At 35.8% G+C, this 13672-nt stretch overlaps 1 protein-coding gene across 9 annotated transcripts in view; it reads right to left on the reverse strand.

Moving 5' to 3' along the window:
• The window catches only part of LOC143023970 (putative flavin-containing monoamine oxidase A), a 264982-nt gene that overhangs the window by 33781 nt on the left and 217529 nt on the right, over nucleotides 1–13672 (reverse strand). For all 9 annotated transcript variants that reach the window (XM_076182948.1, XM_076182741.1, XM_076182974.1 and 6 more), the window contains one exon: nucleotides 10243–10360. In XM_076182948.1, coding sequence (XP_076039063.1) covers nucleotides 10243–10360 — 118 coding nt within the window. The remainder of the gene's footprint in view (nucleotides 1–10242; nucleotides 10361–13672) is intronic.

Raw genomic sequence — 13672 nt, forward strand, 5'->3', positions numbered from 1 at the left:
AAGGAATTAGAAGGAAGGGTAGTGAGTGGTGGTATAATGAAGCAAAGAAGGTTGTAAAAGAGAAGAATCAAGCATTCACAGATTGGTTACAATATAGGACAAGAGAATCATATGAAAGGTACAAAGAAAAGTATAGCATAAGATAAAGGAGGCAAAGAGGAGAGCAAATGTGAAAAGAAGTAAGAGTGTGACAGAAAAAATTGAAAGTAATAAAAAGATGTTTTGGAAGTAAATTAAGATAGGTAGGGGAGGCAAGTCAAGTAGAGAAGAAAAGGTAGGTGGTGATGGAGATATGATAATGAAAGAGGCAGCAATAAGAGGTAGATGAACAGAGTGTTTTAGGGAGTTGCTAAATGTGAAGGATAGGGAGGGAAAGGTAGTTACAGTGGGAAGCTCTAAGAAAATGACAGTGATGAATGATGAAAATGGAGAAAAAAGGAAAGATGAGGTGAAAGCAGTTATTAAAATAACGAGAGCAGGTAAGGCACCTGGGTTAGATGGGTGTCATGCAGAATGTCTTAAAAAGTGAAGTACAGTGATGGTGGACTGGCTGGTGTGGTTGTTTAATGTTTGTCTAAATCAGGGTTTCCCAAACTTTTTCAGGCTGGCGCCCCCTTGGCTTCTAGAATAGACTCCTAGCGCCCCCTACCCCATAAACACATGTGAGCTTTTTTTTTGAAGTGAAAACAACAATATTATAAACAAATTATGTATTTAAAAAACAATGATATAGTACACAAGCTCCCCCCGATATCAAAGCACCGCCCCCAGGGGGGCAGTACCGCCCACTTTGGGAAACGATGGTCTAAATGAAGGTAGAGTGTCAGAGGACTGGAGGAGTGCCTGTATAGTTCTACTTTACAAGGGAAAGGGGACAAGTGTGAATGTAGTAGTTTCAGAGGGTTCAGTTTGTTGAGTGTAGTTGGGAAGGCTTATGGGTTTTGATTGAGAGGATTAACAGAGGAACAGTGTGGGTTTAGGACAGGTTGAGGCTGTGTGGATCAGATTTTTGTGGTAAGGCAGATATGTGAGAAAGCTTTAGGTAAAGGTAATGATGGTTTTTGGGCCTTTCTTCATTTCGAAAAGGCTTATGAGTGGGTAGATAGGAAGGCACTGTGAGAGGTATTGCAGATATATGGGATAGGAGGAAAGATGTTAAGAGCAGTCAAGATTTTTTAAGAAAGTAGTAGATCCTGTGCTAGAATTAGAAATGGAGAGAGTGAGTGGTTTGTGATAAAGGTAGGGCTTCACCAGGGATGTGTTAGGTCGCCATCCCTATTCAATTTATACATGGACGGGGTGGTGCAAAAGGTAAATGTAAGGGTAATGGGCTAGGGATTGGAGATAGTTGAAGTGGAGAAAAGTGGGAGATAAGCCAGTTGTTGTTTGCTAACAATGCTGCACTTCTGGAAGGATCAGAGGGGGGATTAAGGAAGTTAGTGACGGAGTTTAGGAAGGTGTATGAAAGAAGTTGAAGATAAATGTGGGTAAAAGTAAGGTGATGAGATGTACAATGGGAGAGGATGGCAGCAAACTGAAAGTGAATATTAAGAGGGAGAGACTGGAGGAAGTGGACAGTTTTAGATACTTGGGTGAGAATATGGTGGGAAAGGGAGGAGTGGAGGTGGAGGTAGAATGTAGATTGAGAGAAGCAAGTAAATTCCTTGGGGGATCAAAAAGTGTAATGAAAACTAGACATTTGGGAATGAATGATAATAGGAGATTGTATTTTACCTAGTATTTACCTAGTTGAATTTTATGGAAATGGGAGCTACGCTCGTGGTGTCCTGCATTTGTATCTTGCGTCTAGTTTGCTCTTAAATTCGTGGTTTTTGCACACAATATTTTTTTGTCCAGTTTGTTCCAAGTGTCCACCACTCTGTGGAAAACTGTTCTTCTTCAGATCTCTTCTATAACTATGTTTTTTAATTTTTTTCCATGTTCTCTTGTGTTTCTCTTGTCCCAATTTAACAAGTCCTCTCTATCGAGTATTTCTGTGCCCTTCATGATTCTATAGATGGTCAGTAGGTCACCTCTCTCTCTTCTTTGCTCCAGAGTCAGTAACTCCAATTTAGCCAGTCTCTCCTCATATGACAAGTTTGAAAGTGCAGGAGCCATTTTTGTGGCTGCTCTCTGGATTCTTTCTATTTTCTTTATATTCTTTTTGGTACTGGGTGACCACAATGTCGCCACATATTCTAGTCTAGGCCTTATCAGTGTGACTAATATTTTTTTAATCATTTCTTCATCCAAATATGTAAATGCCACTTTTATTGATCTTAGCAAGTTATAGGATTCTCCAACAATTTTGTTTATTTGTTTATCATAGGACAAGTCGTTTGAGATAATTACTTCCAAATCTTTTTCAGATCCCACTTTCTTTACTTCCTTAGTTCCAATTTTATATTGTCTATTTTTACTTTTCCCAAACTCCATTATGCTACACTTCTTAATATTGAAGTCCACTTCCTATTTCTGACTCCACTTCCAAACCTTATTCAGCTCTTCCTGTAGTGATTTGCAATCCGTTTCGTTTCTTACTTTCCTTAACATTTAGTGTCATCTGCAAAGAAGCTCATGTAACATTGCACATCATCATCCATGTCATTTATATAAATAGCAAACATTATTGGAGTTGATACAGATCCTTGCAGAACTCCACTAATCACCTCCTTCCAACCTGAATATAATTCTCTCAGTACTACTCTCATCTTTCTACCAATCAGGAAGTCCTCCATCCATTTTAGTAGGTTCCCTTGTATCCCTCCTTTATGTTCCAGTTTTTTAAATAATTTTTTGTGTGGTACTTTATCGAAAGCTTTTTGTAAGTCCAAGAAAGCACAATCAGCCCATCCATCCCTTTCTTGAGTAAAAACATAAGTTTGTAGAACATGATCTTCCTGGTCTAAACCCAAATTGTCTTGGGTTTATTATATTATTTTCTTCCAGGTGTTTTACCCATCTATTCATGATCATTTTCTCACAAATTTTGGCTATAGTGCTTATTAGTGAGACCAGTCTATAGTTAGTTGGTTCTTCCTTGTTTCCTCCTTTATATATTGGTACAATGTTAGCATTTTTCCAGTCTTTTGGTATTTTTCCTTCTTTAGGTGAGCAACTTATTATGTTATGTATTTTGTCCATTAGTTCTTCTTTGCATTCTTTTAGAATCCAATTTGCAATTCCATCCAGGCCATGCAATTTCCTGACATCAAAGTTTGATAAATGTTCTATTATTTCTTTTTGTGTTATTATCTCGCTCATGGAGGGTGATCACACTTCATTTCATTCATCCCAATATTGTGCCTTCTCTCTAGTGAAAACAGACTTGAAGTGATTATTCATGACTTAGGCCATTTCTAGATCTTCTGTGTATTCTATATTTCCTTGGAATAGTTTTGCCATTTCCTGTTTATTTTTAAGTCTACCATTCACATATCTATAGAATAGTTTGGGTTGCTCTTTACATTTTTCTATAATGTCTTTTTCATAGTTTCTTTTTTCCTCTCTTCACACTTTTACATACTCATTTCTATAGTTTATATATATTTGCCATTTTCCATTTTTTTTTTAAATCTATTCTCCATCTTTTCCAAGCTCTGTCTCTTCTATCTTTTGCCTCACTGTATCTTCTGTTGAACCATCATTTAATGTACACTCTAGCTTCTGTCTTGGTACGTGCCTATGCACGTATCAAGATAATCATTTCTCTTCCACTTTTGTCTCTATGTAAAATTTTTCCCAGTTTGCATTCTGAAGGAATTTCTTTAATTTCTCAAAGTCCATTATGTTGTACATCAATCTTTCTTTCCTATGCTTTTCGTTTCTCTCCATGTATATTTCTTCCTTTAGTTCAGTCTCAATAAGTATATGGTCACTCTTTCAAAGTGGTGTCTTCTATTCAATTTTATCCACAATTTCAGGTTCCGTTGTAAATATTAAATCTAGTCTCAACGGCTCTTCATTATTTCTGTATCTGTTGTTTTCACTTACCCACTGTGTCATTGTATATTCCATGGTCATGTCCAGTAATACATTACCCAAGTCTTCTCCGCCTTTCACTGCCATGTCCTCCCAACAAATTTCTCTGCAGTTTAAGTCCACCATAATTACCAGGTTACCTCCGCCCATTAGTATCTCATTTAATGAATGCCTTGTATCTTCTAGCATTTCCATGTGCTCATTCTCTTTCCAAGTGCTTGTTTTTGGGGGCACATAAGTCACCACAAACTTTCTACTTTTCATGTCCTTGTCTTCGACTTTTATCATGATCAGTTCTACATTACTTTTGCCCTCCTCCAACTCTCGTGGGCGGGAAGTTGGGTGTGTGTGTATTTACCTAGTTGTATTTACCTAGTTGTATTTTACGGGAAGGGGAGCTATGCTCGTGGGGTCCCGTCTTCATATCTCATTTTATCTAAACTATTTTTAAATTCATGTATTGTTTTTGCACACACCACTTTCTCATCTAACTTGTTCCAACTGTCTATTACTCTGTGAGGAAAGCTGTTCTTTTTCAAATCTCTTCTATAGCTGTCTTTTTTTATTTTCTTTCCGTGTCCTCTTGTATTTCTGTCATCCCATTTTATCAGATTCTCTCTATCAGTAATTTCCATGCCTTTCATGATTCTGTAAATAGCTATCAAATCTCCTCTCTCTCTTCTTTGCTCTAGTGTCTGTAGTTCAAGTTTTGCTAGTCTCTCTTCATATGATAGTTTTGAGAGTGTTGGTGCCAATTTTGTAATTGCTCTTTGTATTCTTTCAAGTTTTTTTATACATTTTTTTGTACTTGGTGACCATATCGTTGCTGCATATTCCAATCTTGGTCTTATCAGGGTGATTAGGATTTTCTTCACCATTTCTTCATCCAGGTATGTAAATGCAACTTTGATTGTTCTTATTAAATTATAAGTTTCTCCAAAAATCTTATTTATATGTTTCTCAGGTGACATATTATTCATAACAATGACTCCCAGGTCCTTCTCATTTTCTACTTTTTTTATTCCTTCTTCTCCCAAATTATATGATCCTGTTATTCTGTTTTTGCTTTTTCCAAATTCCATTATACTACACTTTTTTGTATTGAACTCCATCTCCCACTTCCTACTCCATTCCTGTACTTTATATAGATCTCTCTGTAGTGATTCACAATCTTCTTCTGTTTTCACTCTTTTTAGTAGTTTTGCATCATCTGCAAAGAAGCTCATATAGCTTTCAATTCCTTCATCCATATCATTAATATATATAGCAAACATTATTGGGGCCAGTACTGTTCCCTGTGGAACACCGCTTATTACTTCATCCCATTTTGAGTGTTGGTCTCTTATCACTACTCTCATTATTCTTTCTTGCAAAAAGTCTTCCATCCAATTTAGCAGTTTGCCCTGTATTCCTCCTTCAGTTTCTAATTTCTTAAGCAACTTCTTATGTGGTACTTTGTCAAAAGCTTTCTTTAGGTCTAGAAATGCACAGTCCGCCCATCCATCTCTTTCTTGTATTATATCTATTAGCCTTGAATAGAAACATATTAAATTGGTGACGCATGATCGTCCTTGTCTGAATCCAAATTGCCTTGGATTTAACACTTTTTTTTTTTTTCTAAATATTTTACCCATCTACTTTTGATAATTCTTTCACAAATTTTTGCTATTGTACTTGTTAGAGAGACTGGTCTATAGTTTGTAGGTTCTTTATTTCCCCCTTTATATATAGGTACTATATTTGCTTTTTTCCAATCTTCTGGAACTTTTCCTTCTTTCAAGGAACTGTTTAGTATGCTATGTATTTTGTCTGCCAGTTCATTCCTCCATTCTTTCAGAATCCAGTTTGCTATTTCATCTGGTCCATGCGATTTTCTGACATCAAGATTACTCAAGTGTGTCAATATTTCATTCTTTGTTACTTCTATTTCTTCCATAGGGAGGACTTTCTCTTTCCATTCAATCTCTTCAGGTTGTATGTTCTCCCTTGTAAACACTGATTTAAAATGTTTGTTCATAATTTCCGCCATTTCCATTTCCTCAGTGTATTCAACTCCCCCTTGTCTTAATTTCTCCAAGTCTTGTTTGTTTTTCAGTTTATTGTTTACAAATCTGTAGAATAGTTTTGGTTGATCTTTACACTTTTCTATGACATCTTTTTCATAATTTCTCTTTTCCTCTCTGCATGCTTGTACATATTCATTTCTATAACCGGTATATATTTTCCATTTTTCAGGTCTTCTGTCTTTTTTCCATCTGGTCCAGGCTTTGTCTCTTTTGTCTTTTATCTCCCTACAACTTTTGTTGTACCAGCATTTTACATATTATTTTTCTTGTTTTTGTCTTGGGACATACTTTTCCACTCCTTTTTTGTAAATTTTTGTCAAAATATTCCATTTCTCTTCCACTGTTGTTTCTTCTTTGTATATTTCTTCCCAGTTTTCTTGTTGAAAGAATTCTCTTATTTTATCAAAGTTTGCTTTTTCATACATCATTCTTCCTTTTCTATATTGTTCATTTCTTTTCATATATTTTTCTTCATTAAGTTCCAGTTCAATCAATATGTGGTCACTTTTACTTATTGGTGTTTTATATTCAATCTTGTCCACTATTCTAGGTTCAGATGTAATTATTAAGTCTAGTCTCGATGGTTCTTCTTCATTTCTATACCTAGTGTTCTCCTGTATCCATTGTGTCATTGTATGGTCAGTAATCATCTCAAGTAGAGCGTTTCCCCATGAGCCGTCTCCACCCTTTACTGTCATTTCTTCCCAGCAGATTTCTTTGCAATTAAAGTCGCCCATCATAACTATTCTTCCTCCATCTTCCATTATTTTATTTAATGTTATCTTTGTGTCCTCTAACATACTTTTATGTTCACTCTCCTCCCATGAGGCTGTTTTCGGAGGCACATAATTTATCACAAATTTTCTGCTCTTCTTATCTCTGTCTTCCACTTCTATCATAATCATCTCTACTGTATTCTTTCCATATATGACACCCCTCACATTTATATCCTTCTTAGTCAGGAACATAACTCCACCCCCTTGCTTTTTCTCTCTGTTTTTAATCCAATAATTAATTATATGCATCATGTCCTACACTGTTGGGTGGTAGTGGGCCTTTTAATTTTGTTTCTACAATTCCCATTATGTCCGGTTCTTTTTCTTTCAAATAATCATTCAGCTCATTCAATCCTGTTATTAATCCATCTATATTTGTGTAAGACACTCTTAGTTTTCTGTCACTTCCATTATGTTCTCTGTTTCCCTTTTGTTTTTCTCTTGTATGTCGAACCGCCTTAGTTTCATATTCACTACTCTCCAATAGAATCTCTTTTTCTGACTCCGTTCTGCTCTCGTTTTTTTTCTTAGCTTCAAGTCTTTTCTGCTTTTCTTCCTCTCTTTCCTCTTTATTCATTTCCCTTTTTATCCATACCTTTTTATATTGTTCACTTGTTGCTAGTTTCCCTGTTTTGGATAAGATATTCTCTGCCGTCGTTTGTGACCTGAATTTAATCTTAATTGGTCTGGTCTTATCTGTACTATACTTTCCGAGCCTGAATTTTTCCTCAATTTCCTTCATAATTTCTGGTTCATCTTCCTGAACTAATTTTAGTAAACTGCTTACTTTTTCATTTTCCTCATTGGTTCTTGAGGTTCTATCTGGGTTATGTTTCTCTTCCATTCCTAATATAATTATACATTTCTTTTTATCAGCTAAGTCTCTTACTATATTCTCCTTCTGTCTCATCACTTTAATAACTGGGTCTTCAGTTTGTTCTCTCATTTGCTGTTTAATTATGTCAGTAAATGCAACTTTACTGTTTTCTTGAATTGTCTTCCATCCCTCTCTGCTTTCTTTATTATTCATCTTTAACTCTTCATTCTCCTTTTTTACTTCTTTTAACTGTCTTTTTAGGTCTTCTATTTCCTTAGTTAAGTTTTTGTTCGCCTTCTCTAGTTCTTCCAATTTTTCAACCCTCTGTACAATGTTGCTAACATGACCGAACCTACGCTCCCAGTCCTCGATCATCTTATCGAACTTCTCTTCTAGTCTTGTCAGTCGGGGGGGGTTTGTGTCCCCCCCACCCTCTTTAAATCCCTGGAAAATATTCTCATCACTTTCTACTGTATTGCTCTTATCTATACTTCTAATCTTTACATTTTTATTAGACATTTCGTCGTCGCTCAGCTGGTCGGGGGGCCGTTTTTTGGTGTTTACATTTCGTTTGTCTGCCTGGGCCAAGTCTTCTCCTTCCTCATTTCCTTCCATTTCCCTCAGCAATCCCTCCCCTTCTCTTCTTCCCCTACTTTCCCACTACCCCACTAGCAATTTCCCCCCCACCCTGTAAATACAATAGGCACTTCCTTTGCTTTGGGATCCACGAAACTTCACTTTTCTTCAGAACGTTCTCTAAGCCGTCCGTTCGTTGAAGTGTGTGTGTGTGTGTGTGATACAGTGATTCCTCATTTTTTGCGGTCAATGGGGATCAGAACCCCCTTGAAAGGTAAAAAACCGCAATGTAGGATTTGCCCCCCCCCCTAGAAATTTTCATGTATGTGTATGTGGGTACCAGAATGTTTAAAATATGTAAACAATATTCAAACTTTACATATTTGAGACAAAGATTACAACAGTACATTATAAAACCTTATACAGTAACTAACATTTATTATACAGTAATTGATAGAAAAATATTAATTTTTTTTTTTTATATAACTTGATATTTATACAGTATAATCAAATTATTATTTTCCATATTCCATGAGCATCTGAACGATGTATGTCCGTCTCTTCATCCGTCAGTCCGTATGATGTCATTGATGACATCACAAATGTTTTCTAATCTTAATACTTTACCTAGACTAACCTGCTTTTGCATGTAAAATCTCAAATACCATACAAACAGCATGTAATTTCGTTTTTTCCTAAAATCTTAATAGATCAAGGTATACATGGGTCATAAAATGTATGACTTTGTGACGTTGCACCGATAGTTTGTTTTTCCAATAAAATTCCCTCTAGCGATATCATTTAGCATTTTAATCATTTATCAAAACTTACACGAGAAAGGCACAACATTCATGTTTTAGCATGGTAAGTCTTAAGAAAATTTTATTATTTTTTATGAATATTTTGGAAAAACCCGCGAAGCACTGAAGCCGTGAAACGTGAAGCGCGAAGCAGGATTATTTTCATGGTCCTCTCCAAGTTACACCCTGGACCACATAAAATCAAGTTCACTGCATATAATCATCATACCCCTAAAGATGCCTGTATGGGAAATGAAATGTCAGGCATAATAAACCCTTCAAATTGAGTCTGATGTTTACTCTCTTTCCCGATATATATATATATATATATATATATATATATATATACACACTGAATGGTTCACAGTGATCAATTAATATCTTTTTAAACCACATATCACTTTTAATTCCATGCCATCGCAATCGAGACTGAGTCACTTGAAGGAGGCATCCGTTGGAAATTGAAACGTGTATGAGCCAAGGATTCAAACCCAGCTAACCCGTAACAAAGTTAGATTGACGTAAACCAATACGCTATCAAGAGAGATATAAGTTGAGTACGACTTATATTTGTATGCTCGAATTACATACACCTACAGGAAATATCGCATTCAACCCATCTACGATCTATCATGGCGGAGATGGGTTGAATGCGATATTTCGTGTAGGTGTATGTAATTCGAGCATACAAATATAAGAAAGTCGTACTCAACTTATATCTCTCTTGATAGCGTGTTGGTTTACGTCAATATAACCTTGTTACGGGTTAGCTGGGTTCGAATCCTCAGCTCGTCCATGTTTCAATTTCCAACGGATGCCTCCTTCGAGCGACTCTCAGTCTCATTTGAGATGGCATGGAATTAAAAGTGATATGTGGTTGAAAAAGATATATATATTTATATATATATATATATATATATATATATATATATATATATATATATATATATATATATATATAATATATATATATATATATATATATATGATTATTCATCATGACAAATTTGAGGAGAGGAAATGGAAACATGAGAAGAGCTTTGAATTTTATTACTCAAAGCTCTTCTCGTGCTTCTGTTTCCTCTCTGTCCTCAAATATATATATATATATATATATATATATATATATATATATATAAATATATATATTATATACATATATATATTATATATACCCTGTACATGCACATACACACATACAGTATACAAACTAATTTTACTTTTACCTTCCATATTAAGTATTGTAATTCAATCAGTCCTCTGATGCTCAGTGAAGGGATATCACTCTTGTAAGTTCGCACAGAATCACTACCAAGTTGCATAAACTTGGTTCCATCTATATGCCTGTTAAAAAAATAAGAAAACAGCTGCATTACTTTAAGAAAAACCTTCAATATTTAAAGCTAAATTCTTTACAATATGAACCACAGAGAGGCACAAGGAAACCTGGTTTGTATTGAATGGGAGGGGAGCAATCGTGGGTGTCTGCAATGAAATCTCTCCAGTGCTAGTTAGATGTTATAAGACATAATAAGTAAAAATGAAGGAAAATAATGATAAGTTTGACTCGAATGACAACTTAACAGCAGAGAAACCTAGAGGCGCCACACCAAAATACGATGTAAGCAGAAGATACCAAACACCAGTGGCCCAACGAATATATGACGAAAATTCATTCTCAGGATTCAGTAAATACAAAGAAGGAATTTAACTCGAATCTTAGATATACAAAGGGAAATGAGCAAAATAGAAAATGGTGAGAGAATAAAATCATGGACCCAAGGAAAGAAATTGTTGAACAAATGGATTGCTTAGAGCAAGCTAACATTGAAATTTCTGACCTAAGAAAAGAAATGAAAAATGATACAAGATAGGTTAAGCGTGAAAATGAAGAGAGAAAAATTGATGATACTACCAATAGTGAAAACCTAAAGAGGTGTTTGTGGTGGCTGCAGCAAGTGTTTGTGTGCCTCTCATGTCAAGGTGTTCCTTGACTTTGAGGACTTTTGTTTCATGGTGTAAATGGTCTGTAGGTGATGTATTTGTGCAGCCACCACAAACACATCACACCCGTTACACTACATAGCAGAACACCCACACACACCAAGAAACATTAAAACTACACCCAAAGACCTTTATTACACAAAGATACTCTCTTCTCTTCCTCCACAACCACCAAATACCAGCCTCCGGAAACATATTCATAATCATATCACTCACCGCTCCATTAACACACTGAAAGACAACACACTGCTGCATGCCAGACCCCCCTGATATCCACCCTTCTGAATCCTCTCTCCCACGTAAGGACAGAGTCCACTTGGCCAGACTGCGATGCGGTCACCACCCAGCACTTCTAAGCTACCAGAGGAGGCTGGACGACCGTGTTGTGAACAGCTGCCCAGGATGTAACACTTCACCCCATACCATACAACACATAATGGAAGACTGCATTATACACAATCATGCACGCAAACAACACAACATACACTCTATAAAGGATTTGTGGGAAAACCCAGTCTCGGCTGTGGCCTTCCTTGGGGAGACGGGACTGCTCGGACAGACAGTCTAGGGAACGACAACAACAACAACAACCTAAAGAGGTAAATAACCAAATATAAGAAATGACTGAAAGAACTGAAGAAAACTTAGGTGAGGAAAGTATCCACAAGATTAAGAAATGGAAGGAAAACATAGAAAATAAAGAAACTGTCTCTAAAGAAATAGTCCAACAACAAATACAGGAAAATGCAAAAGATACAATCATCCAAGTAATTAATAAAAAGGCAAATTGGGTCAGAGATGCGGTGGATAGAAAAAAATGTACTGTATTGTGGCATATGAACTATGAGAAAAACATGGTCTGGCAAGGTACATGAGAGAAAAAGAAGAAAAAGAGACAGCAATAGTAATTCTAAAAGAAATTCAGGATGGGGAACAGGAAATAGAGAAAGACATTGATGATGTGTATAGAATAGGTCATTATTCTAAGGAAAGAAATCGACCCCCTAAAGATAAAACTAAGATTACAAATGGTAGTAGAAGACATATTTGAGAAGTAGGTAAGTTGGCAAGGAGTGAACATTACAATAAGATATGAATAAAAAGAGAAATGAGTATTGAGGAATTATAAAAAGAGAAGACACTAGGAGAAAAGGTAAAGGAAAAATGCAAAGAGAACGGAGACAGAGAGCAAGGAATTCTATTGGAGAGTAATCGACATGAGACTGAGGAAATGGTACATCAGAATGGGCAAAGCAAAAACATAAAAAAGATGGAGAAAGAAAAAAAATTAAAAGTGGTCTATACTATTGGTGGATTAATTTCAGGACTGAATGAACTTAATGATTACCTGTTAGAAGAAAAACCAGACATAATGGGAATTGTGGAGACTAAATTAAGGGGTTCAATACCACCCATCAATGTTGGACAAGGGCTATACAATTACTGGATTAAAAACAGAGTGTTCTTGGCCAAGAAAAACTTGAATGTGACAAAAATTGCAGAGGGCAAAAGTAATGTAGAACTGATCATGATAAAAGTCGAAGACAAGGACATGAAAAGTAGAAAGTTTGTGGTGACTTATGTGCCCCCAAAAACAAGCACTTGGAAAGAGAATGAGCACATGGAAATGCTAGAAGATACAAGGCATTCATTAAATGAGATACTAATGGGCGGAGGTAACCTGGTAATTATGGTGGACTTTAACTGCAGAGAAATTTGTTGGGAGGACATGGCAGTGAAAGGCGGAGAAGACTTGGGTAATGTATTACTGGACATGACCATGGAATATACAATGACACAGTGGGTAAGTGAAAACAACAGATACAGAAATAATGAGGAACCATTGAGACTGGATTTAATATTTGCAACGGAACTTGAAATTGTGGATAAAATTGAATAGAAGACACCACTTTGAAAGAGTGACCATATACTTATTGAGACTGAAGTAAAGGAAGAAATATACATGGAGAGAAACGAAAAGCATAGGAAAGGAAGACTGGTGTAGAGCAAAATAGACTTTGGAAAATTAAAAGAAATTCCTTCAGAATGCAAATTGGGAAAATTTTTACATGGAAGAGACAAAAGTGGAAGAGAAATGGGATATCTTGATGGATAATTATGATGAAAGAGTGCATAGGCACATACCAAGACAGAAGCTAGAGTGTACATTAAATGTTGGTTCAACAGAAGATACAGTGAGGCAAAAGATAGAAGAGACAGAGCTTGGAAAAGATAGAGAAAAGATTAAAAAAAAAAAAAAAAAGGAAAATGGCAAATATATAAACTATAGAAATGAGTATGTAAAAGTGCAAAGAGAGGAAAAAAGGAACTATGAAAAAGACATTATAGAAAAATGCAAGGAGCAACCCAAACTATTCTATAGATATGTGAATGGTAAACTTAAAAATAAACAGGAAATGGTGAAACTACGCCAAGGAAATATAGAATACACAGAAGATCTAGAAATGGCCTAAGTCATGAATAATCACTTCAAGTCTGTTTTCACTAGAGAGAAGGTACAATATTGGGATGAAGGAAATGAAGTGTGATCACCCTCCATGAGCAAGAAAAAAAAAAAAAAAAAAAAAAAAAAAAAAAAAAAAAACAATCCTTGATGTCAGGAAATCACATGGCCTGGACAGAATTGCAAAT

Source organism: Oratosquilla oratoria, chromosome 1 (genome assembly GCF_046742065.1).
Source record: "Oratosquilla oratoria isolate Oo_2021 chromosome 1, ASM4674206v1, whole genome shotgun sequence".
Classification (NCBI taxonomy): domain Eukaryota; kingdom Metazoa; phylum Arthropoda; class Malacostraca; order Stomatopoda; family Squillidae; genus Oratosquilla; species Oratosquilla oratoria.